Source organism: Zootoca vivipara, chromosome 5 (assembly GCF_963506605.1).
Source record: "Zootoca vivipara chromosome 5, rZooViv1.1, whole genome shotgun sequence".
Classification (NCBI taxonomy): Eukaryota; Metazoa; Chordata; class Lepidosauria; order Squamata; family Lacertidae; genus Zootoca; species Zootoca vivipara.
Window position 1 is genome coordinate 5,454,578 of NC_083280.1, and position 27,904 is coordinate 5,482,481.

Sequence of the window (27,904 nt, forward strand, 5' to 3'; positions counted from 1 at the left end):
GCCAGCTGGGTTGGGAGATTTCCGCCTGCTGTGGCCTGAGCCGAGGAGACAGCAAGAGGCAAGGATGCTCAGGAAGGCAAGTGCCGGACAGCCAGAGGCGGTTTAACGGCCTTTATGACTCTTGTGGGTTCTGCTCCTAGCAAGTCAAGATGCCTGTGAATGGGTAGAAGTCATTCCAGATTAACTAAGACTGCTCTAAAATTCTGAAATTTGGAGCATAGACCACGTAGGGCTTGGTGTGGCAGCTGGTGGGGTCCAAATTCCATTTCTCAATGGAAGAACGCAAGGCCGGTCGCAAACGTCCTGATCGCTTTTCTGTCTATCTTCCTTGCTTTTGCTGGATCAGCCAGACCACGTGGTCCAGCTCTGTCTTTCCAACACTGGCCACTTAGATGCCGCAGGGAAGGTAACTCACGAGGGCTTAATGGAGGCAACTGCCCTAGCTGCCCCCTCTGTACATGCACACGGGTGTTATTTCTGGAACTCACCCAGTGACCCAGGCCCACAAACAGCTGCTCCCGCCTGAATCTCCGATGGGACTGTTGCAACGGCAGCGCCATGGCAACAGCGTGGAACTAAGGCAGCAGCCCTCTAAGGAGGCAAGTCGCCCGGGGAAGCAGTTTCTATAGGAACCGACGAGAGCAGGGGAGAGTTACGTAGCCACCTCTAGAAAGCCACAGAGGAGCCCGCCTCGCTGTGGTGGGATACTCAGGCTTCAGAAGGCTGAGGGCACACAATGCACCACAAAGACACAACCGCTGCTATGCAAGACCCCCCTGCCTTCATTTCTGCAACGGGGGCCCTTGGAGATACGCTCTGTGCAATGGGTCTCAGTGTGTTTATGGTCTCAGTGCTCGATGCTATCAGGGGACAGGGCTGTTGCACTTTTTGGGTTTCTCATTGGGGTACCTCTCTCGGCCACTGTGACAGGTGGCTATTCTGCTCTTGCAGGTCTCAAAAGAATAACCTTCCCCTGCATGTTTTCCCTAGGCGCTCTGACCTGGCGGCAGCGCTCCTGCCGCAGCTGCGCCTGCCCCCTCCACCCACTTGAGCACTTAAGCTATTTGGAGCACCTCTAGAGTAAGACGCCTTTCCCCCAGCACAGCACAGCTGAGCCTGTTTCTTGTTCCACCACCTGAGATGGGGGGGGGGAGAAAGGCAGCTGGAGGAGTTAAGAGTTGGCAACATGTTTGTCTTACTACTTCAATTTTATTGTTTCGACTGGTTTTTTTTAAAAAAAAGTGTTTAATGCTAAAGGGGGGGGGGGGAAGCAGGGTAACAACTGGTTAAAGCGTGTGCCAGTAGCTGAACTTCTGGTGTGCCACAAAAATGTTAATTAATGGCCCTGGGGAGTTCACACGCCAACAACCAGCCCCTCGTTCCACAGCCTGTCCAAGTGTGTCTGCAAAAGGCAAAGCTCTGATCCGTCCCCTTTCTAGCCAGCCTTCCCCAGCGCCGAAGAATTCTACATTCTCTCTGAAGCAGGTGAGATTCCGGGAAAGAGGGCAATGCGCCAAGTTTACGTAGAGATGAGAGATGCAAGAGACAAATGGCTCTACCAATGGGTCATAGAAAGTTTTCAGATAAAGAAATGTGCTTGTACTTAAGTTACCAGCGCAACTGATACCAGCGTGCCACCCTTCTTGCCCCTTTTAGAAAGCTGCCTAGGGCCTACAGAACACGAAGGGAGGTGAGGTCTGTGGGCAAGGCAGTGGTATTTCCAAAAGGAAAAGGAAGAACAAGCTGTGGCCATTAGGGCTCCCAACTTCCTGCCCTGAGCATGGCTTGTCCTTCAGAAAGGAGCAACGGTCCACCTTACATCTTACCTGGATGCCTTCCTGCTGGGATAGAAAAGCAAAAGCACTTAACTTCAAGCTGAGAAGCCTGAGTTCAAGGGCTGTACCAAATTGTTGCTCCACAGCACTTGGCGGCCCTCAACTCCTGTTGGGAATTGTGGCCCATAAGTCTCTGGAGGGCCCAGGCTGCCAAAGACAGACCTAATATGTTTGCTCTACCTGTCCTGTTTCTTTCTATGCTCTAGGCAATGTGTCCCAATATGCACCCACCTTCGCAGGTGGAAAGTTCTCCAAGGCACTGAGGTCAAGCGATGGCCAGCCTTCCGCTGACAGAGCAAGCTACCCAACAGAAGCCAGGCCGCTGGTGTAACTAGTTCTATGTCCTCGGCACTGACTGGCAGCAGCAATCCAGGGAGTCTTTTCCCATCCCTACTTGGAGACGCAGCCAGGGATTGAACCTGGGGGCTTCTGGATGCAAGGCAGGTGCTCTGCAACCCATCTTCAACCTCTCTGGTATATGAAGGAGCGGTTATCCTTCCTTTGCAAGCCTCCCCGCTCATCTAAGCAGAGAAAAAACCCCCTCCATTCACACCCTGCACCATGCCAGTCTCTGGCCTGCAAATAGTTTTTGTCAAGGAGGGGATGAGCCAGAGAGGATTAAAATCTCGCCTGGACCTCTGAGTGGTAGGAATGTTTGCTTTTTAATTCAGAAATGTTTTATTTTAATTACATTATGTAATAATATCAGTCTATTTTACAAGTTTAAGGAGCAACAGGGTGGGGGAGGGTCGTGACGATGTTTGGGCCCCCCTATGTAGAAATAAAGAGATGGAATGAATTAAGAAAGAGAAGAAGACAGAGACAGAGAGATACGAAGGGAGAAGGAGCGAGAGAGTTAACTTAAAACCGAACCGACAAACAGAACAATGGAGAACTAAGCGTTTTTCCAGCCTGCCAAGGAGGGGAAGCTTGGGTACTAAGATACAGAGACGTACAAAGGATTTTTAAAAAACCTAAACATAATTTACAGTCTTGATCCTTCATGCCCATTTGGGTCTCTAATGAAACAGAGTCCTCAATCCCTCCTCTACCCCCCACCCCATTCTGAGCAGATGGTGACATGCCGTGTTGTGGCTCGGCCTCATCCAGGCAGAAGAGCAGAGAGAATGGGCCAAGGTTGCAACTTGCACCGAGCTGGTCCCCGGGTTGAGCGCCTACGGGAAGAGAGACACACACACACAGAGATTCTTCCACGGGACACTTCTTTGGGTGTGGGCTGGGGATTCGGCACCAGGAACCAGGTGAGAGGGGAGAGAACTAAACCCTGCCGGGGCCTTCTTTCAAACGTAGAACAGTCTTACTCTTGACGTGCTGACGAGGAGGTCGTCGTCGTAAAACTTGGTTTCTATGATAACGTTCCCACTGCAAAGAGAGAAAGGGGGAGAGGGGTCATGGGAGAACAAGATGCGGAGAACCAAAGGGCCGCTCTTAAAACTGAAATCTAGAGGAATTGGCTTATGAAACTGATGGACTATGCTGAAATGGTGAAATGAACTGCCAAATTAAGAGGACATAAGGATGAAGTGTTTAAGGAAGAATGGAGACCAATGATGGATTATCTATCAAATTGTCACCCTTATATGAAGTCGTAGGCAGGATTTGAAATATAAGCAGTGGGTTATTGATGCAGTGGGGGTTCAGACAATAAAAACGTGTGCTATAGATAAAGGTAAAGGACCCCTGGACGGTTAAGTCCAGTCAAAGGCGACTGGGGTTGCGGCGCTCATCTCACTTTTCTGGCCGAGGGAGCCGCCGTTTGTCCACAGACAGCTTTCCGGGTCATGTGGCCAGCAGGACTAAACCACTTCTGGCGCAACTGAACACCATGATGGAAACAAGAGTGCACGGAAATGCCGTTTACCTTCCCATCGCAGCAGTACCTATTTGTCTACTTGCACTGGCGTGCTTTCAAACTGCTAGGTTGGCAGAAGCTGGGACGGAGCCACAGGAGCTCACCCCGTTGCAGGGATTCGAACCGCCGACCTTCTGATCAGCAAGCCCAAGAGGCTCAGTGGCTTAGATCACAACGCCACCCGCGTCCCATCTATGTGCTATAAAACAGCTAATAAAAAGGAGTAAAACATCGGGAAAGGAGGGGTGGGAAGTCAAGAAGAGGTTTTGTATGTTGAAAAGAAAAGAAAAAATGGCATGTGGTGATAAATGCTTTGAAATATTTTTGGAGACTAAGCAACACCTGCTTCTGGGGCCCTTCAGGCGAGGGAGGGCTAATTGGGGCAGGTGGAAGCCTTCTGAAGGTGCACACATCCCACTGCAGAACACAGGAAGTGTCAAAGGTATCTTAGACCAAGCCAGGCTCACTGAATAAGAAGCAGGTTTGCAGGCCTCAAAAGAACTCTATGATTGGAAGTGCGAGAGCAACGCCTGAACTCTCAAGACGCCACATGAGTGAGAGTTCTAGTGGGCGGTTCAGGGTGCACAGATCTCTCCCAAGGCTCTGCAGAAGCCAATTCTTCTGCTGCACAGGGCACTGAGGTGTCAATTGTCTGGAGCATAATTCTGACCCCTTTGGCCGCAGAATAGCTTTACACTGGCACCACTGAATTTGACATCGCACATGCTTTGTCAGTCCAGCCCGCTCCACACTCCAGGCAGCCCTTGGATCTATATTTCTGCAGTGTGTGTTATATGTGGGGGGGGGGGGTTCCAGCTGGAACTCGCCGGAACTCAGCCAGCACCTCTCAGGTGGGCGCCACTGCCATTCTAAGAGAGGGAGGAAAGTGTTCACGGTGAGTTCCGGCATCTCTTTTTCAAGAAAAATGGCACTGGATATATGTGACAACTCACGATAGAACATTAGCGGTCATCATCTGTGACTCAGGTGCGGCCTCTATCAAGGACTGCCAAGTGTTTGTTGAGTTGGGAATCACAAAGCCAAACTCAAAGAACCATTCTGTAAAGGGAAGAAGGGGACAGTTATTTCAGATGGATGCTCTAATTCCCCCCCCCTCTCTCTCTCTTGCCTCCCCTCACCCCAGTTATCACCCACCTAAGCAACAGACTGGGAAGCAAATCTGGACTTCTATCCTACAGGTCATAAGCTTTATCTGTTTCAGAGAACCATTTCACCCAATCTAAGATCTGCTTTCCCCTCCACATTGTTAGACATCACCTACAGCTACCTACAGAACAGAACATTACCTTCTAGACACTGTCCTTTGAAATACACTTTCTGTTCCAGTCGGAATTTCTCCATCTGCTCAGTCGAGGAAAAGTTTAGCTCCCGAGATACAGCCTTGCATTTCAGAATTTTCTTAGGAACTCGAGCTAGCAGAGAGAAAGGGGGGAATCAGATTATCATTCTGAGTAGTAGGACAAACCCTGCTGTTGCCAAAGGCACTGAGGTCCAAAAAGAGGAGGAAAAATACATGTCCGACTTTTGTGAAGCAAACACATGCAACGGGTTGTGACTGGGGCAGTCTGATGCAAAAAAGGCCTGGGCTTTTACACCTTTAATAGTTGTGTAGGCAAGGAGAGGGTTTTTTTTGTCTTCTTTTTTAAGCAGTTAAAGGTACAGGAGCCCTGGGCTTCTTTTGCGCCTACCCACCCCTGCTGTAACCTCAATCACTTTCAGAACAGACCACTCATCTGATCTTCTGCATCAGGAAAGTGACCAAGAAAGGAACCATAAATGACTAAACGCCATAAATGACTGATGTGTCATAAATGACTAAATGCAGTATGTTGGTCAAGCTGGCTGGGCTTACACTACATACACGAGAGAATCAGGGCTAGGGCTGAGCGTTATCTGGTTTTCAACATTGTGATATGTCAGCAGCTAAATACCATAATATGCTGATATATTACAATGTCCGGAATGTATCTTGGCCGCTTAGGGGAGGAAGAAGCAGCCGAGATAACATCCCCCAGCCCTACTGAGCAAGCCCTAATATCTCTCTGGCTTACACGAGGCTTCCTTAAACTGCTCAGCTGGGGCGGCAGGAAGCTCCCTGGCCACCATGATGTGTTGCCAGCTCAAAATGTCTGATACTGGTATTGCGACCTGAACGCCATACATACTGGTTTCAGACACTTTACCAACGTATAGCCCAGCTCTAAACAGGGCAGGCGCTACTAGACACTTTTTGGCCTGGCTGCACCACATAATTTTCTCCTAAGACCATGGTTTTCAAAGGGTGTTTGCAGCAACCTCAAGGCCCCTTGGAAACTTATGAATGAGATATTAGCCCATTGCTGACACAGACTTCTCTGACCGGCAGCTGACCTGTCATGGCTCTCCCCCCGAAGCATGTGGCCACAGGGGAGATACTGAGCGTATCCCAGGAAACGGAGAGGGCAGGAGGCAAATCGGCATCTGCAGGTGGACTTCTGAAATAGGTGCCGTTCATTTCTGACTTCTAGTTGCTTAAGGGGTACCATAGTTCCAGCCTTGTCTCCATCTAGTCCTTTTCCTTTCTCCATGGCTGATTTGCACATGGGCGGTGGACTTCAGGGGCCTAGTAAAACCCAAATTGGAACCTGCAAGGCTGAAGGCTGCTCATGCCTGTTCCAGGGGCCCTTTCTTGGCTCATATGGGGAAACAGGAGCCCCCAAAGGCCTGCACAGCGAACCTCTCGAAAGTGCACACTCTCTAGACCCCTCCTTTAAAGGCGGCAGCGTCATGTCAGAGAAATGGATGCAGAAGGGGTTCCCTGAGGGCAGATATGAGTGCAACCACTGTTCCAAGGGTCACTTCAGGGCCCTTGTTGCAGGGATTCCCTCCACAAAAAGCGCTTCCATGAAGTAAGCTGCTTATAGGTCCCTGTGTCTTTTAACAACTGAACCTGCATCTTTTTCGGGGTACATGGGTCTGGGACCCCAAACCAGGCTTTCCATACTCGGCACATGCTGAAAGAACAGACCCAAGCCTTGCGAATCAGCACACAAAGTGTGCTTAAAGCTTTGTGACTCGGAGAGCCTTGTGACGCCACCAATCAGACCCAGGCCATTGAGGGTCAGGAGGGTTTCAATGATGAACACTGCACCAACTGGGATTCTGACAGTGTAAAGAGGGAGGGGAATGTTACTACAAAGTTCCAAAAGGGAGAGCATTCCCATGATTCCAAAGACAAGAAGCCAGCATGTGCAAAAGGTATTACTGAGTTATCTTTGTGGCTGAATCCATTCCCTGGGGCAGGGGGGGGGGGGAGGCGTTAATGACTTCTTTTAGCCTTTCCAACTGAGGCATGATTCAGGAGGTATCAGATCCGCTTTTAAGTTATTAAGGTTAGGAACAGTGATTTTCCGCAAAAAGCACTGCATAAAAAGGCCAAGGGATCTGCTAAAGTGTATCTTGGGGGGGGGGAGAGTAAAAAGCCAGATTAATGGCTTGCCAGTGCATTGCCGCCCCCCCCCCAAATCTGGCCTCACATTTCTAGACATGTCCACAAATATCCTTAGCAAAGCACAAAATGCTCGTGCAGTAGGAAGGGACAAAAAGACCCCAGAGAACAGAAGGAGCCAATCCCCCCCCTTTCAAAGTAGCGGCAGGGGTGGGATTTCTCAAGCAGCGGAGGGTCTACCCTTTTCCTCCCTTTTTAACCAGCTAGAATTTCCTGAGTCCGCCAACACTGGCTAAGCTCACAAAGCAAGAGCGAACACTTAGGATTGCTTCACACTTAAAGCCAAAGTTGGTGTGTGTTCCTAGATATACTGTACAACCTTCCTCGAGAACTGCATCATCCTGGAAATATCTTACTGAATGACAGTGTACCTCACCTTTTGGGAGTCAAAAATTTAGATGGCAAGCCAATCTAAATTGTATCCGTGTATAAGATGACCCACAATTTTGAACATAATTTTTAAATTAAAAAACCCTAGTCTTATACACGGAAAAGTATGGTGTATGGAAGTTTATTTAATGTTTTTATTAAATCTACTACTTCCTTATATTTTAAGGCCCTCCGCCGCAGATATATATCACGATATATTAAGAGATTGTGGTATTTAGCTGGTGATATAGCTTTATATTGAAAACCAGATATCGCCCAGCGCTAGACAGCACCCCATCAAACAGTGCTGAATCTGCTCAGTATTTCAGGATCCTTCATGCACAAACCACCAGGAAGTCCAGTCACACACCAAGGCTCAACAGTACCTTCGTGCTCTACTCCAGGGACGGAGAGGTCTTCTGTTCCTTGCCAGAGAATTTTCCCTGTTTCTGCATCACGGAGATTCATCCAATTTCTGTTTGCAAGGCAATTAAGGGAAAAAGCAGCAGCATTTCGGAACGATACCGATCACGCCCTTATTCTAGGGACAAAGGCCTCCTGTGGCACCAAGAATCAAATAGACCAAAACTGAAAATGAACAGCAACATTCAGCTCCCATGAACAAAGGAAACTTCCTTATGTCAGGCTCCCATATCCATCTAATCCAGTATTTTCTTTTTTGGCATGGGGTTCAGAGAAGAAAACGGCCCCATGCTGGCTGCCCGGTTCTTATTTTCAAACTGGAGATGCCAGAAGTGAATATGGGACCTTCTGCATGCAAACCATGTGCTCTAACTCTGAGAACAGTCCTTCTCTACACAAGAAATCATGGGTGCTTTGACTTTTTGAGAGTGCTCTCTCACAGCAGCTGAGGGAAACCGAACAGCATTCCTGTTGCTCCAATTACAAGCTGCTTTTTGAATTATTTTTTAAAGTATTTCTATGAAGCCACCTTATACTAAAGGTAAAGGGACCCCTGACCATTAGGTCCAGTCGTGACCGACTCTGGGGTTGCGCGCTCATCTCGCATTATTGGCCGAGGGAGCCGGCGTATAGCTTCCAAGTCATGTGGGCAGCATGACAAAGCCGCTTCTGGCAAACCAGAGCAGCACATGGAAACGCCGTTTACCTTCCCGCTATAGCGGTTCCTATTTATCTACTTGCATTTTGATGTGCTTTTGAACTGCTAGGTTGGCAGGAGCTGGGACCAAACAACGGGAGCTCACCCCGTCACAGGGATTCGAACCGCCAACCTTCTGATCAGCAAGCCCTAGGCTCAGTGGTTTAGCCCACAGCGCCACCTGGGTCCAAGTTCAACTATTTAAGACAAATACAATTCAACTCTGACTGCAACCACTCTCCAAAACCTGCAATCTTTTTAGCTGGAGGTATCAAGAGAGCGGACCTCGGATCTTCCATGTACGAGGCATGGGCTCCAGCACCGAACTTGCAACCTCCCAGTTCCTACTCCCAAAGGTTCAGCAGAAGGCTGCTGTTTAGGGAAGCACCAGAGTTTGGTGAAGAGGATTTACACCACAGAGCTTGTTATACAGGCTGCTTCTCTCTTTGGCAGCAGAAACGTCTTTCAATGGCTGCAATTCTTTTTTAGAAAAAGGAAGAGAAGAAAACAGCAGTCGAGAAGAGCATGAGCAAAATGGGCCTTGTGTACATACAACTGACCAGGAACAATACGCGGAGGGGGAAATTGTCAGAAGCAGGTGAGGAGGAATGACAAGCAGAGCAGGTGACACCTAGCAGATCTAGTTAGCTGCCTAAGTAACAAGGAAGAAGGTCGGCAACTGAAACATGTCCTGCAGAAATCAGACATCTTGAACCAGAGCCACATGCATGGTTATCTCCTAATGTGTTTAATTGGTTTAGCCAGTCTTCTACCTGAGCTAGAGAAAGGCTGTCTTTAAAAATAGATTCTTATCTCAAGAAGAGCAGCAAGGACCTGCAGGCAGAATCCAGAGAGCATTAAGTATCATTAAGTCACTGAGGCCATGTTAGCATGGGTATTTGAAGGAAGACTGTCAGAGGAGTTTGGAGGAGGAGGAGGAAATTTGCACCTGAGAGTGGAGAAAGAAGACAAACCTGGGAACTGGAGCCATCAGGGGAGGAAGAGACCACAGGGCAAATGCAACATTCAACCCAGAAAAGGTGTCTGGCTGCAGACAAAGGTCAAGTAACCTCCAATTCCTCAAGCACAGACTGCGATGAGCAGCATAAGGCAGGGGAATTCTCCTGCCTCCCAAATCAGCCATGGCTCATTGCAGGGCCCTTCCAGGGCTGACATTTAACTTGGTTTGTGCACACTCCTATTATTGTAAAATCTGCCCCCCCCACCTTTCAATCACATGGACTCCCAAGGTAGCCAACAGCAGAAAGGCATGAAATCAATATGAAACACAGCTAAGTTTAAACAAAGAAAACAGTCAAAACCATTCTGCAGCAGCGCTGGATTCCCATTAAAAGCTAAAGAAATGAACAGATTCTTTGATTGTTCCTAAAAGTCATCACGCAGGACCCCAGTGGGAAAGCGAAAGGCAAGCAGAGAACACCAACGCAGCCACCACACAAGATCACTGATGGCCTAAGTTTTGGCAACATCCTCACCGTCAAAAAGGAAGATGTTTGCAGCCATGGGTTCAAAGCCCATGTTCTCTCTGGCCGAAGGGGATCTGGAAGCGACACCAGAAAACTTGCCAAGGGGGACACAGCTCAGGGACACAGCATGTGACGTGGGCCCTGCAGGAGGTCCCACATTCAATCCCAGGCATCTCTAGAGATCCCTGGAGCCAGCAGCAGGAAACACCCCTGCCAAAGTTGTTGGGAAGACGCTGCTAACCAGCAGGGAGGCTAGGGTAAGGTACCTTTCAAATGTTCAGATATTTTATTCTGTACGTGTAGTAAATTGATTCAGAAGTACAAACTTTCTCTTACTTTGTGAAAGAACCTTTTTTTCCTGGGATAGGAAGCCTCCGTTCCTACGTCTCCATTTAACGCAGGACAGCTAAGGTTTTGTTGCAACCCACATTCAGCTCTGCATCCAGACAGGCCAAATTCTGAGGTAAGAAGAGCTTAATTCTGCAATCCAAACTGAGCAAGCATGCTTATTTATTTACTGCAATTTGGCACTGCTTTGCATAACGTATTCTGACTCCTCCCCCCTCCACACTCCATAGGTTAGGAACAAGGAGCTAAGCCAATCACTCAAAGCCCATCCCCAACAACTTGAAACTTTCCCTGCTCTTCTAAGACTCAAAGTCACATTCTGCAGCGCTCTACAATTCTTTCCACTGTGTTAATTTAAGCCCAGAAGCAGCATGGACAGGCCTTGTCTGACCACAAGTATGGCAAGTGGGGATAGACTGCTTAACCCTTTCCCAGCTCCAAACCGTCCTCTCCAAGGTGCTTTTTCAGATACAGGGCCCTCCATCTCTCCTCCCTGCCTGGGAAGTAAAAAACACAGGTCAGGGAGGAGGCATTGAGAAAACAGCTGAGTCCCAAGTTTGGGAAACACTGGTCTACTTAGGCTCAAGAGAGCACAACTGCATCTCCAATGTGCTGGCAGATTAACAGACTAGCTGGAAAAAGCAGATATCACACGAGTCCTGTAAACATTAACAGCCACTCCCTTTTTGCATTTAAGTCTGAAGTGTCACATATTTCCCCCCCAGACAGCCCAGGGAGTTGGATGGAAGAGGAGGAAAAAAATATGCTTCGAGCTTGCAATGCATTTGTACCAAGTCCCCTACCCTGCACAACAATTTCTGCAGCCATCACTATTAAACCACTAACATTTATTAGACTGTAACGGGAGGCCAAGCAGAGAGCAACAGCGAATGCTGCAACAGATGGATTTCAGGAGGGAATTGGAACTGCTCTAGACGCATCCATTGTCCTTTAATTGCTTATTTTCTTCCATTTCCCACTCTAGGGCGAAATGAGGGCTCAGCTAAGAGCGCAACTCCCATCAGACACTTTAGCCTGAGATATCTGCAGCATCACCAATTCTGCATAAAGACACCCCTAGAGCTTGAGTGATAAACCCAAGGAAAGGAATGTATTATTGACAGAATGATTGTCACAAAAGGGCAACAGGCCCAGGCAGAATGAGACCTCAGCACTCAGGATGTCTCCAGAGTCTATGGAAGCCCAGGAGTCCCAAAAAGGGTCCATCAAGCTGCTGTTGCTGAAGCAGAGCTGTGTGTCATCAGCCAGCTGACAGCAGCACGTCCCAAAATTCCTAATGGCCACTCCCAGCGGCTTCCTGTAGATATTAAATAGCATTGTGGATAGAGTAGTTTCTTGTAGGACCCCACGGTGTAACAAAGAGGGAGACCTAAAGCGCTCTCTCAGTGCTACGCTTTGGACTGGGTCATGATCATGATTGAGGGAGGAAAGGGATGTTAAGCACAAAATAGCTGTTGGTGTTCATGCTCTTTACTGAAGACCATGATTTCATTTCAGCAGAGAACTCACAGAGCCGAAGCAGGCACCCAACGCAAGCAATGTAGGGTTTTTAGATTCACCACCTGTCTTTTAAAGCAATTCCCCATTGCACTTCTTCATCAACACCTGCCCTCCTTCCTAGGAGCTCAAGAGAGCGCTCCCCACTCAGCGACTGGTCCAAAGCCACTGGCCAAATTTCATGCCCTCTGGGGTCCAAGTTCCACGTTGAAAGGACTTCCATGTCAGAAAGGAAGGCAGCTTAAAACCCTCTCAAAGGATTCAGAGGAGGAGATTCACAGTTCTCTGTATCCTGGCCGGAGTCAAGCTGCATACTCTTAGCGCTCAGCCAAAATAGAAGCCACAGTTTCCCAGCCAGCCCCTGTTAATCCTGGCACAACCCATCTTAGATGAATATTGGGAAAACACAACATGCAAAGTAGCAGAGCTGGGAGGGAGAGAGAGAGAATCAAAAACGTTTGCAAGAAGCCTAGGTGACTGGGTGACTGGGATTTTTCCAGCCTTGCATATGTGAAGTGGAAAGATGACGTAAGAGTAGGAAAAAGTTGCTTCAAAGTCTTAAGACACCAGCCTCAGAATTTTGAGCGTAATATAGTCCATTTCCTTAGTGGCAGTCTCCAACGTCAAGGAGCCTGGTTTCCAACCTCAGCTATGCATTCAATTCACCATTACTCTCTTCCTTGCAGTTTTCCCCTGCTCATTTCTTGCATCATGCACTCAACGGCATGCCCAGCTTTGTACCCTCACCCTGGTCCTCTTCTTGAGGCAAAGGCAAAGGTCCAACCCTGAGCTGCTTGGGCCTGGCTTCTCAGCATTTCCTCCCTGCATTGCCACAGAGATTTTCCAAGGCTGCTTCCAATCCATTTCAAAACCTCGACGTTCCTGGCACCAGAGAACAAAAATCAGAGACTCTGGCAGAACAAGGACACTGAGGAGTTTCTCCAGGAACCCAGCTGAAGCCAAGAGAGCTACTCCAGAAAGTTGCAGCTATCCTAGCTGGCTCATTTGCCCGCTTCCCTCCAGAGGGGTTCAAAGGCTACAGCCTGACCAGAAAGAGGGGTGGGGTGTTTAGCATTTGTCAGGAATGAAAGACACTATGCTCTTTCTCAGGGGCCATTTACATGGAAGGAAGGGCTTTTTGCTCCAACAGAACTATTAGAAAGTGATAGCAATGATGTGTATGTGCACATGCAGGGACATTTTATAATGCAGTCAAACACATGGTGTTGTGCAGTTTGCCGCAGACAGAAATACTGTGCCAAAACAGCAAGTTATCTAGCTAAGCCTTGAAGAAACATAGGCAACTTCTCAACTCTCTATTCTCCAGTCAGGTGTAGCATAGATTTTCCCCACTCAATACAATCACTTTTCAGAAAGCAGACTGTATAACGAAGCTGGCACCTTCTAGCCTCAAGGTACAGAACATGTATTCTTGGGTATGGTTATACAGTACAGTATATCAAATCCATTGGGGAGGGGGAAACAATTTTGAATGAGGAAATCTTCATTGCTTCCCACTAAAGAGCATTTCCCTTCCTTTCCTAGCAAAGGGACTTGTGGACAAAGTATTTTTTACCACAAAGCCTCCCAGACTGGTTGGGGAAACCCAGTCAGATGGGCAGGGTATAAATAATAAAAATTATCATCATTATTAAAGGTAAATGCAGCTTATATGACCTGCCAGGTTGTGGCTGATGCTAGCCCGTAAGATGCTAGAAAACACGAGGCCGATTCCAGAAAGACAACTGCGCAGCACTCTGTGTTGGTCTTGCTGCAACAGAGTTGTGGCACTTTTCAATATTAACAGATTTGGTGTCACATAAGCTTCTGTGGGCTAGAAACTTCACCAGATGCATGAAGCGCTGTCCTCAGCCGGTGCGTGCACACTCTCTCACACACTTAAATATTCTATTTCCCGTTAGTCCGTGCTAATGATTATCGGAAAATCAGATTTATTCAGTTCAGGCTTTATTGAAGGAGGCATTTCCTTCACATTGCAGCTTTTAAATTATCAAAAGCATGGCTATAACGATAGCATTATCACCAATGACTGCTGTTGTGAAGAGGTCAGTATTCTGATCTTGTACACTCTGCGACTGCAGCTTCCGATCTTTCCCGGAAAGGCCATCGAAAGGGAGGCCACTGCTGCTGGTTCTTTTCTCATTCTACACATGTGTGATGTATTAGCCAGCCAACTGCAGAGAATGCTTCGTGCACCTGATGAAGTGGACTCCAGTCCACAAAAATGTACGCCACGATGAACCTGTCAGTCCGTGAAGCGCCACAAGACCCTTTGCTGTTTTTAGAAAACACAAAGAGATTTCCGTTTGGTAGCAGCGCTTATCTGGACTGGGCCCTATGTCAACAGGGAAAATACAAGCTGGTCCTGAGCCCTTCGAGGAAGTGTTGTGACTCAATAGTGCAGCCCATGCTTTGGGTGCAAAAGGATCGCAGTTCAATCCCCAGCATCTGCAGGCAGGGCTAGGAGACGTCCTGTCCAAACCCCAGAAAAGCCGCTGCCAGTCAGTGTGGACAGAACAGAGCTGGATGGACCAATAGTCTGACTCAACCCAAGGCAGCTTCCTAGGTTCCACATCCAGGATCAAAACACAATCTTCCCCAGAAGAGGCAGACCATTACGTGCCATTCCTCATCCTTTTGTTCTTATCGCACGGCACACATGAACAACTTTGGATCTGCTGGCAGACACTCAGCAGGATCTTCCTCTCCAGAAGCAGCGACTCCCCTGCTCCTGAACAGCAAAGCAAAGATATCGGCACCCTCTCTGCCAGGCATCCTCAGGGCACCTGGGAGAGAAAGCATGGCAGAACGCCAGTCTCACCAGGGAGAGCTGCTCATGCCACTTACCAAGTGGCACACTGCTACCATGGCGATAGGTGCCAGAGAAGGGAGGATCTGCATCATAAAAAATAATATGGGTAAACATGAGCCAGAGAGCCACCGCATCACTAGGCAGAAATGGGTGTTATCTTACACAGCCAAATGCTGAAGCAAGCAGTTTAAAATGTGAGCTCCTGACAGCTGGAATTGCTTTTCCCCTCCACAAAAGCAGGGATACCCTTCTGGCAACATGTCAAAAGGAGTGGTAATACTGCGGCAGGGATACTAATAAGCCTGTGTGGGTCGGCATTTGCACACTGAGCAGAATCTGAACTGTTGCACACTTCCTTCGCCCAGCTGTGATGTTTCTCTCTCTCTCTCTCTCTCTCTCTCTCTCTCTCTCTCTCTCTCTCTCTCTCTCTCTCTCTCTCTCTCTCCTCACACCCCATTCCCAGAAACAGACTAGCCATTTACATGAACACATTTAGCAATGCAGAGTGGTTGAAGTTCGACACTTTATCCTGCTAAAGCAGTGTATTAAAAGGATCGTTCCAAGAGGATGAAATGTACACACATTTAACATGCACCTTCGATCAATTACTCACAATAAATCTGGATACCAGGCAAGCCCAGAGAATGCAGATGGGCCTCCTGTCCGTACACATTTAAACTTATTGAAATTTCACAGTGGACTCACACTGAGCCCTGGGCTGCTGCAGCATCTAATGAGCAAAATAAAAATTCTGATCAGGACTGAGGCAAGCACTCCCTGGGAAACCTATGCCAATGCTGCAATGGGCCCCTATTTGCTGATGAAGCAGCAAGGCACGGCAAGCTGCCTCTCTCAGCATTACTGCCCAACATTCCCAAGGAAGAACATCAACCTGGACCGTCCGTACAGCATGGCTGTGCATGCTTTGCACTTAAAAGTATTAAAATACTATGGGAAAGTAACCGAGTTACTTCATTTATTTTTATGGGCTGTAGTTCAGTGGCAGATGCATTCTGTAAGCCCTGGTGCCATGGCCTGATCTGTTGTGGTGTGACAGTGAGCTTGAGTTCTTCTCGCAAAGGCGTCAACTCCTGGGCTCTGCATCTGATGTTGCAGGCCCACCTGCTGCCACTGACTCAACTGCTCTGGTATCAGAGGGTCTAGTCCAGGCATCCCCAAACTTTGGCCCTCCAGATGTTTTGGACTACAATTCCCATCATCCCTGAACACTGGTCCTCTTTGCTAGGAATCATGGGAGTTGTAGGCCAAAACATCTGGAGGGCCGCAGTTTGGCGGTGCCTGGTCTAGTCAGTCCTGAGGAGTTAGGGGGGAACTAGAAAGTAAATTCTATGTGAAATTTAACCCCTCACTCCCTTAGGCCAAAACCCATGGTCTTTGAAAGCACAGATCATCTGAGTGGTATCTGAGTCTTCTGTGAGAAAGCATCAGAAAACTCTTCCTGCAAGGCAGGATATTTGGTGGATGAAGGCTCACTATTACAGCTGCTCTATGCTTGTCCTTCCTGCCAACCTAGCAGTTCGAAAGCACGTCAAAATGCAAGTAGATAAATAGGAACCGCTACAGCGGGAAGGTAAACAGCGTTTCCATGTGCTGCTCTGGTTTGCCAGAAGCGGCTTAGTCATGCTGGCCACATGACCTGGAAGCTGCACGCCAGCTCCCTCGGCCAATAATGCGAGATGAGCGCGCAACCCCAGAGTCGGTCACGACTGGACCTAATGGTCAGGGGTCCCTTTACCTTTATGCTTGTCTTAGGGCATACTACTCTTAATTTTACATACAACTTCAAAAGCATACATGTGGCACTAAAGGAAGCCTGCATAGCCCCCCAGAACTGCACCAAAAAAACCCTTCCCTGTCTCAGGCCTTGTTTACCTAGGCTATTTCCATTTAACTCATCAATACTCTGTGTTTATAGATACCTAGGTATGAGTTAGGAGTGATAAGGAGTCCAGATTTGTGCATGCTAAAGTACACTGCTGGCAAACAGGAAGTCCTAATGGTGGCTAGCACAACACCCAACACCCAGCATAGCAGTATGTGAATCAAATTTCAGAAACAGGGAATCGTAAGCAGCAGTCCAGGGAGAGGAAAGTGCATTTGCCCAGAAGAGACCTGCACAAGCTGTCCTGTTCCAGTGGGCAGTAGAATCCCAGAACTGACTAGCTGGACTGTGGGTGCCAGAGACACCGAACCACACTAAACAGCTGTCTGCACATGCCCCGCATCAGTCCTCATATCAAGCTAACCTGAAGCTCATTTTCTGAAGCCTTGGCAGTGTTTTGCCCCCAATTTAAACTTTCACTGCCAGACATCACCGTATGGCACCTTCTCTCCCACCAAAACAACCACTTCGGCACTGGACTAGAGTCTTGCTTGCAGCTACTGGAGGTATGCATGTGGAGGAGGAGCTGAATCTATGTGCTCCATTTCCACCTGAAAACTAAAATGCTTTTCATCAACACAACCACCTCAGTCTTTGTTAAGCAAGGCCTAACCCAGGCACCCCCAAACTGCGGACCTCCAGATGTTTTGGCCTACAACTCCCATGATCCCTAGCTAACAGGACCAGTGGTCAGGGATGATGGGAATTGTAGTCCAAAACATCTGGAGGGCCGAAGTTTGGGGATGCCTGGCCTAACCAATCCTTTCCTCTATCATTAGCAGCTGTGCTCTAGTGAAACATTTAAGCGGACGTTCCTTTTTCTTTAACGCTGCTCCTTGTCATTGGCCAAAGCAGCAGCCCTAGGAGACTCGGGTGCCAATATTCTGTTAGATGGAATAATAAATTCCATGGATTGGAATGACACCTTGAGGTCTAAGCCTGCCATCTGCAACACACTGGAAAGGGGCTTCTGAAAGTTAAGAAGCTGATCGTTTCTGCTGATCACAGAGCGATAACAGCCATCTGCAAGGGAGGAAGAGACAGGAAGTCAGAGACTGAGAGAATGGTCCCTGAGCAGAGTAGGCACAGAGCAAATGGGAGAAAGACATGCTGGGAACTAACTGGTGCCAGAATGTTGTTGGTCACCGAAGGCTCAAAAGCAAGGTGCGTTCCTCCAACCTTTGTTTGTGGGACGAGCCATTCAGAAGTTAGAACTGACACTTCAGAAACAGACAGTGAAGGTTTTCTCCGCTCTGCCTTCAAAATGGCACACGGCACTTGCGCTGTAGTCAGCCTTAGCTAAGATGACACTGTTTCTACAATGTCCAGGGGGAATGGGGCATCTCCCAGGTATTGCTGTAGTAAGCCATTCACAATCAAGGCAGGCTCATCCTGCCCTTAGAACTAACGACACACACAGAGACATTCAGCACTTGCAAGGTTAAAGCTGCAGGTGCTAAGCATTTCTGCGAGAGGCAAAACAATACGTCAAGTGCGAGACTGCTCCCAAGAAAGCGACTGCACACTGTAGTACTTATTTATGAACCAGCCCATATCAGCCGTTTCTGGTGCTGTGCCAAGCCTGCTGCCTTACACATTCCTGAACAGCATGGCCGTTTGTTCCACATACTACAGACTGAGAGTTGTGAAGGAAACAAGAGCGCAGAGAGTCCCCCTCTGCCAACAGCCCCCTTGAGAAGCCAGGAGCTAGAGAAGAAAAGCCTCATTCTGCAGGAGAAGGAGCACAGAGGGGAGTGACGAAGACGCTGGCAAGATCTCACGCCCCAGCTCTCCCTGGCTTGCTCCAAGTCTCATCCACAGAGGGAAAAGGCTTGCCGTGTGCAAATGCTAGCCACAAATGGAAATATGAGGGTGGGGGCCCTGTGGCCCTCCAGATATTGTTCTATTACAACTCGCATAAGCCCTAGCCAGCATGGTGAATTGTCAGGTTTGGTAGATGTTGCTGGACCACAGGTGCTCTATCCCTGTATTACCGTTTAGCCCCCCACCCGAGTGCTCTGTCACTCTACCCTCACCCACCCCCAGAAGATCAATTTAAAGAGCTTGAAAATTGCAGGTGGGAGTAATTGGAGAGCTCACTTACACTCCTTACACAAGCCATCTGTCCACCTTCATTCCACAGAGAATTGCAAAGTACTCCAACCGAGCAAATGCTATTCAGCTTTACCTTCAGAGTTATTCATGTCCCCTTTCCCCTGACAACACAGATTCTATTTAGTAGTCATTCAAACAGCAAACATGCTCATTTTGAAGTGCACTTTGGAAAATATTATTTACACCTTCTAGTACAACTGCGATCAATATCAACACATTATGGTGCACATGTCTGAAGCGGTTTGCAGCACCTCAAAGGTATTAGCCTGCATCCGTCTCTCCCGCACCCAAGCAGACGCAGGGATGGCTTTAGGATGAAGCAGCCTGTCTGCTCAGGGCACCGGAGGTTTTGCTCTACATCAAGAAGCAAACGTAGCCTTGCAAAGAGTTCGTGCATGGGGGTTGTCCGCTCCCCTGCACTGCTGCCCTCTCTCCAAGCAGCACACCAGCTAGAGCAGGAAATGTGTCTCATACCCCAACCACTGTGGGCACAGCTTAATTTTCAGGAATGGGGTGGGGGGTGGGGCAAAAGAAGTGATTGTAGGACCCAATACAACAGTATGTGGGGTAGAAGAGGCAGGTCAAAAGATCCTGGAACCATTAGGAAGGGGATTTCTCCTGTGGCCAGGTGAGAAGCATGAAAGGGCTAAAAGACACAAAGTGGGGACCTCTGTCTCGGTGGCCACAGAACCACGCTGCATGGGCCACATGTAGAAATGGAATGCCATTCCAGCATCCAACCCCAGCTGCCAAAGTACAGTGGTACCTCGGTTTATGAACACAATTGGTTCCGGAAGTCTGTTCATAAACTGAAGCGTTCATAAACTGAAGCGAACTTTCCCATTGAAAGTAATGGAAAGTGGATTAATCCGTTCCAGACGGTCCGCGGAGTAACCGTTCATAAACTGAAGCGAACTTTCCCATTGAAAGTAATGGAAAGTGGATTAATCCGTTCTAGACGGGTCCGCGAAGTACTTAAACTGAAGCGTTCATAAACTGAAACATGGGTGTAATTGGTTCCGGAAGTCTGTTCATAAACTGAAGCGTTCATAAACTGAAGCGAACTTTCCCATTAAAAGTAATGGAAAGTGAATTAATCCGTTCCAGATGGGTCCGCGGCGTTCATAAACCGAAAATTCATAAACCGAGGTGTTCATAAACCGAGGTTCCACTGTACAAAGTTCAAAGCTCCCTGGTCCAAGCTGGCAACTACTGGTCATGCAGCCATTTCTTTGCCTGCCTTCGGCATTCCCTGCATGGCCTTAAACCTCCTCAAGCGACTCAAGTGAGCAACTCTGTGTCCTTGGGAGCGAGGAGTCGGCAGAATCTGCTTAATCCAGTTTTTGCTAATATTTTGGGAAACGGCATTATCTGCTTTATTTACCAAGCGTATGCTCATAGCAATCATCAGAAGCATTTCCGTCGGGCACTTTAGTGGAAGACTTATGTCAGATTAAAAGCTCAGCTTTCCTATGAGCTGCTCTTTGGCAAGGGCTTGCCTCGAAATTCAACCATAGCTGAATCCTCTGCTTTTCAAAGGAGGGGGCACTGTTCACTTAAAAAGTCCAATCCTGCACAGATTCAACCCTCCCTCCTCCACAGGGTGGTGGTGGTGAACCATACAACTCCCATTCTTTTCCACTGCACTCCCCACAATGTGCCAAGGTTCTGCCTGCTCTACCTAAAAGCTTTCCAAAATTTCAAATAGTTTTTGCTGTCTCACAGGCATATTGCATACAGCAGTCACAAGCCAGAGCACCCTATTCAAACAAACATTCACTTATCACACAACCCATATATTCAGAAACAGGTCAAATGGCTTGAGCTGAATGGAAGTTCCTACAGCCAATCAATCGGAAGCTGTGCCTTGGTTTTTGAACGGTTTCGGGAGTCAAATGGACTCCCAGAACGGATTAAGTTCGAGAACCAAGGTATGACTGTATAAGACTGAAGCTTTTTGTTCAGGGTACAGACACAGAAGATGAAATGAGGAAGGACCATAGCTCAGTAAAGGGTGCACACACTTCACAGGCAGATGATTCAAGGTTCAATCCCCCGGTCTCAGTACTAGTCTGAAGACCTCTGCCTAAAACCTTGGATCCATATCAGGCAGCTCCTTACATCCATAAGGATGTTATAGTCTTGGTGAATAGTGAATCCCAAATTTTGTGCCTAAAAATTCAAGACCTACACTGCTGAAAGTTGACAGACAAGCTAAACATGATAATCAGCGCTCACTAACACATGCCATATATATATATATATATATATATATATATATATATATATATATATATATACATACACACACACACACACACACACACACACACACACACACACACACACATATATATGTTATCACAGAATTCAATGTGAGCTGGTGAGCATATGATCCAACTTCGATTGTGCCAAAATTCCAGGTATGTGTGCACAAACATCCATGGTGGTGGTGATGGAGTTAAAGGAGATAAAAGCAGATCAAAAACAGCTGTGGAAAAGAGCCATATTTTAAAAAAGATGACACCTGTATGAGTGGTTAAGTTCCCAAATGCATTTTGAGAATCTCAGTCTCTTCATCAAGGAATCCTTGGAAGACGGCTTGGATTGAGGCGACTTCTCTTGTAGCTCATCGGCAGTCTAAGAAGCACATATGTAAGTCCTTTGATAAATGTCTCTCTCTTGCCCTCACTCCCAGAAAGCATTGGGAACATACCCACTGGTGCCTCTGTCTCCCTTCTACTGTGCTTGAGGAACTGAAAAACACAATCATGTTATTTTACTCCCAGCACGGCTTCTTCCACTTTGGTTTTCTTCCAGCGGGGGCTACTTCCAGCATTGGGGGAAAGAGGCTGAGGAGAGGCAGCTTCAGGGGGAAGGCACAGAACTGATCTTCCCAGCTTCTCACACTGCACTTTCAACCCCACTTTTCACTTTGTAGGGATTCTCAGCAGCAACCAAATTCTGCTATATGAGTCTGCTGCCAACACTTCCCATTTTGGCCTTAAGAGGCTGACCTGTGGATCCAGAAACTGTACTTTGAATCTTGACTCCACCATTAACAAATCAGCAAGTCACAATTGATCAGGCTCACCATCTAATTGCAATATGGGGATAATATCAGCCTACCTTATAGGCGTGTTGTAAAGCTTACCTAATATAGTCTGCATGATGCACTTGAAACACTCAAAAGCCCAATATTAAAGCTAGTATACACAGTAGAAAATAGAAATATGGGGATGACGCATTGGCCAGGTGGCTATAGGGGCAACTTGTGTATCTTACAGAAGGCATCCCAAGCACCACCATCCATAGAACACCAGCTGTATGTAGGAGTGACAATTTGACCCACATTTTGCAGGGGAGATTGGTCAGCAGGAAGAAATTTAAGGTGGCTACAGAGAGTCATTTTATCAGAAATCTCAACCAGGTGCACAATCAGATTCTTCAGGTCACTTGGCAGAACCATACAGAGAACTGAGTTTCCACAAGGTGAGAGAACTCGACCTAGGGCAGCCTGCTCACCTAGCTTGCACAGACATAGTTGGAAGCAACGTCCAGGCTGAAATCACTGAAATGTCTGGGAAAATCCAGCCGTATATCCATGTTGGAAGTCTAGATTTTGCTTTGCTTTGCTTTCTTTTTTTGAGATTCTTTGTGCCCGGACTTTCACTTTTTGAAATATGGCAACCCTAAGTAAGATAGCAATCAAGTATGAGCTGGCTGTAGGAATCCTCACTTGAACAGCTACCAACCCACAATCTGACCTATTGGCAAGTTCTTTGCTTCCTTTTAAAAAGGAGCAAATTCTGATTCACACGCAGCTGTTTATTTGGACCTAACACACACCAGGGCATCATCCCATGCATGGATCTACTCTCAGCAGGCACACTTTTGTGGGTTAAGTTGTGCATGTGGCAGTGGGACAACATGAGTTCAGAAGAGTTGCCCACAGGCTGGTGAACAAGCAAATGACCACACAACTATATTATTTTACATAATTTTTATCTCCACCCTTTAGCCCCCATCTCCAACCCCACTGAAAGGCTCCCATACTCAGGATCAGGATCCTGAACAAAAGCACACGACCAAACTGTCCTCAACTCTTCTGAACTCACATCTTCCAAGCAGACCCCAAAACACCACATACACAAATCCCATTAAGTGAATATTTAAATCCATGGAGTCTGGACCAAACTATTCAGGCCCAAGGTTTATTCCCACAGAACATCCCTGCATTAATACCGTTACAGGAAGGAAATCACTGTCCAACATGACTGAGCCAGAGTGTATTCCCTCAGCTATGTCTATATTCATCATGTCTTGAAAGAAAACTTCCTGAGCAATGCAGAAGTAAATAGAAGCAACTGCGAGAAAGTTTAGAGAACTGTGGCATCAGCTACTACACAAAGAGGAGTTCTGGAAATCCCAGAGCTGGGAGGGTAGTATAATAATAGGCTCTCTTTGAAGTCTCCCACCCAACATTCCCAAAACCTCCTGCTTTGAAAAAGCCTCCACTGGGGGCAGAGGGGAAAAGAAAAGAATTCTTCCCCTCTCAAGCTTATCCTTTCCTCGCTAACATCACTTGCTTCCAAAGAAATTGGGTGAGAGAGGGGGAAAAAATCAAGGGTGGCTGACACCACTTAATTTCTAGAGGAAGAGAGAATTGTCAAGGCTCATAACTGCTTGGAACTTGTCTGCTTGGACATGTGACCTGGAAGCTCTTATGTCAGATGTGTGGCATGCTGCTGTTTAGTGCTACTCTGCCTGCTTGCAATTTCACATTTCAGAGCAACGAGCTCTAGCACCAAAAAGGGGGAAAGGATGGAAAAGGATGGATGGACAAGCACAAAGATTTAAGGTAGAGGTGAGCAACCCATGGCCTTCCAAAAGTTGCTGGGCACCAACTCCCGGCCCAGCTAGCATGGCCAAGGGTGAGGGGGGGATGGGAGTTGATGTCCAGCAACTGCAGAGGGGACACAAGTGCCCACCGCTGATCTAAGGCAAGGGAGAATGTGAAAGCTCGGTGAACAGCCTTAGCGTTATCTCTTCTCTCAGGGCATGGCTTGTTTTCCAAGAGGACAGCGTCAGATTCAGAGGCTTCCTATCAGAAACAGCTTTGTTGGACAGCTCCATCGAAGCCAAAAGGACCAAGGTGAGCACATTGCAAGGACACCAATCCTGACATGGAAAAGCCACAGCACAAATACAAAAATTACAGAGGAGGAATCACATCAGGAAACTTACAAAGTAAGGCTTTAACGTTAGCAAGCTCTCACTGTTAGGAGGGTGTGTGATGGATGTGAGAAACTTCTCTCAGTGCCCAGATAAAGAAGGTTTCCTGGCACTATTTTCAAAGGACACCTTGCTGGCAAGGAACTCAAAATGTGGTCTTTAAACTTTCATCAAGCCTTCAGTTCTTGCTGACTATGAATCTTCTCTATCTTGCCCATACCTCCCTAGCTCTGAAAAACATCAGGAAACAAGGGCTCAAGAAATTGGTAACTATGATGCAGACTCTCATGTAGTATCCTGGGGCCTACATGGCAAGTTGCAGCTTTTTCCTCTACAAGCTAGTTCTCATAACCAGAAGAAAAATAATGAGCCACTTCTGCTAAAAACTGAGGTCTGGCCTTGCAGGTGAATTTCACAGAGTTACTAAATTGCCCTGACATTATACAAGTCCATCAACTGGCCAGTATACTGGTCCATCAACTGAAGATCTTTTGCAGAGTTTTACTTCTTGGTCACCTGGAAGAAATTCTAACTCATCATAGGTGACCAGGTAGACGGCTATTTAGAAGCCTAGCTGACCATGCATCCAACCAAGTTCCTAAAAAAGAAAAAAAAACCAATAACCCCATATATACTGCAAAGTGAAATAACTATTGAAAAGTCAGGGTAATTTCAAGAGCAGTTGCAATGAAATGTGCCTTTGCCAGCTGGGAGTGCATGAAAGCTCTTAGAGACATTAGAGAAAGGCTGCAAGAGTTTCTCATGAAAGTTATTTACCCAGCGTTACTAAGTCACTCCCTATGGATACTGACCTCTGCCCTAGAGAAGAACCATTCCACTCCTCCACCTGTCCTTTTTCCAATTGTGAACAACAAACAAAAACAGACCGCCACAAACACAATTGGGCTAGAACACAGGTTGTGCAAAGCATACCATCAAGTACAGGAGTCCTCAGAGGAGGCTCTGCTTCAGCCAGGAAGCCTGTGTTTGAAACTTCCTGCAGTTTAGTAAGATCATTTGAGCCCACGTTGTGTGTGATAACAGTCCCCAGGCTGCCCAAATGTGCAGTGTTCATACTCAAAAGCAAACCAAAAAGGTTTGCATTCTTGGCAACACAAACCTTACTGGCCAGAGTTCCCATTGGAAGACGAAGGACTGATCCCCACAAATGCCTCCTTCTACAAACTACAGACACTCAGTTCTAATGCATGGCACCTCCTTGAGCTGAAAGTTTTATTGCTTTATACCACCACCATTCAAAACAAGTGGCACCAAAGACAGCAGGAAGGGAGAAGCTTTTGCCTGCAGGCCTAACCAGGCCCACCAGTTCTCTCCTTTTGGCTGCACCCACCTACTTGATACCCAATATCACACTTGGCGCTAGCCGTAACCAGTGCTCCCGTTTTTCGGGGGGTGGGGGGAGGTGTTGGCTCTTATCATGAAGTTGTTACAGTAAGCGTAAGAGTTTTAACATTTTATGGGGGGGGGAAGGTGCTAGTACAGTGGTACCTCTACTTACGAATGACTCAACTTACGAATGTTTCTACTTACGAATGGAGCTCCGTCCGCCATCTTGGATGCTGTTTGGATAGGATTTTTTCTACTTACGAATTTTTAGATAGGGTTGCTTCGACTTACGATTTTTTTCTCCCAATGCATTCCTAAGGAATTCGACTTACAATTTTTTTCGACTTATGAATGTGCGTTCAGAATGCATTAAATTCGTAAGTAGAGGTACCACTGTACAGCCAGAAAAAAGGACTGGGTATAACCTTCTTCTGGGCCCTCCGGATTTTCGCATCGCCAGCAAAAATAAGGTACCTGTGTATGCGACGCTGACACAAAAGTTTTGTTCATATACCATGTAAAAGAATGAATTTTCCCTCTTTCTTCCCCTCAGACCCATGCTGCCTGTAGCATTAGCCTCTCACTCTGAAAATGACTGATCTGCTTGAATGATTCTATGACTTGAAAAGAGAGACGGTGCATGGTCTATTGTTGCCCAAGAAAAATCTTTTAATAAGAACATATTATATATATATATATGGTGCTAGGTGGGAGGCAGATAAAGGTGTGCCTGCGACGAAGTGCACAGCACTTTGCAAACTCTGGCAGTAAGCTGATGGTCATGCAGAATGTTGTAGGCATGCTTTCTGCATTTCTCTCTCTCATAGGTATAGGATGGTAAAGAAACAGAGGGCAGGGAGAGAAGTGGCCATAGCTACTAATAGGTCATACCTAGGCACACTTACTCAGAAGTCCATTCCTGTGAGTTTGATGGAGCTTACTCTTAAGTAATCATACCTAGAACCGCAGCCCAAGACAGCTGTCATTTGAAGCGACAAATTGCTGGGTAATCTAATTACCACCTCTCAGATCAGGCTGAGTTGGGCCCATTTGCTCAAGTGCTCTGGAAGCCCTTTCCTGCAATGCACCCATTCCTGCTCTTGGCACACTATGATCTGGATTATGTGGGTTAATCCCGCAGAGGCTCCCATCTATAAAATCTTGCAATGGAGGGGGATAGGGCCGGAGCCACAGCTTCTGGCTCTTTCCAGCTCTCCAGTTCTTCTCCTATATGGAAGCCTTGCAAACTTGCCAAGCTCCAGGGCCCGCTGGCGCCAAGCCACAAACAGACATGTCAATGTGCTTCTGAAACTTACCGCAGACCCCTTTCCAGCAGACTAAAACCGAGGATCATCTGTAACAGAAGGAAAGTCCCTATTTCACATTTCCCATAAAGAGTACATAAGGAGGAAGGCTTGCTGCAGACACAAGACCCTTCCCAAACACCCCCAAAGACACAAAACCGGCTACTGGCGCTCTCCCCATGCCAGAAACGCCTGAAATCACACCCAAGTGTATTCCACTGACTCACTGAACACCTCCAACAGGCAAGGCACATTCATCCCAATACTTGCCCACAAGGGAACACTTACACATCCCGCTCCCCCCACCCCAGCCAAATAAATCCTGCAAGTGCACATCCCGTGCCTAGAGGTGCAAGCACACCACCCCATCTATGGGTATCATTCTCCACCAGTTTGTCGTACCAGACACAGGGCTGCAGAATTGACTGGGACCCCAGCGGTCATCTAGTCCAACCCCCTCCAACGCAAGAATCTGCACACACCGTAGTTACAACTCTTGACGCTCCGTCCGAATATCACGTCCTAATGGATGCATTGCTTTTCGCCTCCCCGCGCTAAAATCGCCTATAATATTTAGCCATTACCGTATGTGCCCGTCTGGCGCGCGCCCCGCAATCTCTCTACCGTAATTACCCTCCTTCCCCGTCCCCGTCCCCCGCCCCTCAAGGGCGCCGACAAGCCAGGCCGGATACAGCTTGAACCCCCTCAGGATTTCCTTGGCCCGCTCCTCCTCCTGGCCCGACATGGTCCCGCTCCTCGCGGCTGGGCTGGGCGCCCCCCGGCCCGGCCTTGAGCTCCCGCTCTCGCTCCCTCACGGACCTGGGCGGGGGCGTCGGAAGGAGGCGAGAGCGCGCCGGCCCGGACCCCGCTGCGCCCGCCGCTAAACCCAGACAGACCAATCAACCAACCAACCCGGTTTGGTCCCGGCTGGCCCGGCCCAGCCAGCCAATCGCCGCCCGCCGGCTCTCGTCCCCCGCCCTCCCGCGCGGCTGGCAACGCCGGCGACCAATCCGCGGGCTTAGCGGCGGCGGTGCCCCCGCCTCCCTCGCCGCTGGTCGCTAAGGCAGGGACGCCTGACTGACTGACTGCCCCCCTGGCGGCGGGAGAAG

At 47.9% G+C, this 27,904-nt stretch overlaps 1 protein-coding gene across 1 annotated transcript; it reads right to left on the reverse strand.

Moving 5' to 3' along the window:
* Window positions 1-301: 301 nt before the first annotated feature.
* Window positions 302-27,681, reverse strand: PDE6D (phosphodiesterase 6D). Its single transcript, XM_035133466.2, has 5 exons — window positions 27,488-27,681; window positions 7,972-8,060; window positions 5,016-5,141; window positions 4,662-4,767; window positions 302-3,218 (listed from the first exon to the last, which is right to left on the reverse strand). Exons 1-5 carry the CDS (start codon window positions 27,538-27,540, stop codon window positions 3,137-3,139), a joined length of 456 nt encoding a protein of 151 aa, XP_034989357.1. The 5' UTR covers window positions 27,541-27,681; the 3' UTR covers window positions 302-3,136.
* Window positions 27,682-27,904: the final 223 nt, after the last annotated feature.

What these genes read in the sequence shown, in the direction of transcription:
- PDE6D (XM_035133466.2), bottom strand. Translation starts at nt 27,540, where the DNA reads ATGTCGGGCCAGGAGGAGGAGCGGGCCAAGGAAATCCTGAGGGGGTTC. An exon ending in CAAAGGACAGTGTCTAGAAG is followed by an intron (nt 4,768 to 5,015) that starts GTAATGTTCTGT and finishes TTCCCTTTACAG; the next exon opens with AATGGTTCTTTGAGTTTGGC. An exon ending in ATGACCGCTAATGTTCTATC is followed by an intron (nt 3,219 to 4,661) that starts GTGAGTTGTCAC and finishes CTCTCTTTGCAG; the next exon opens with TGGGAACGTTATCATAGAAA.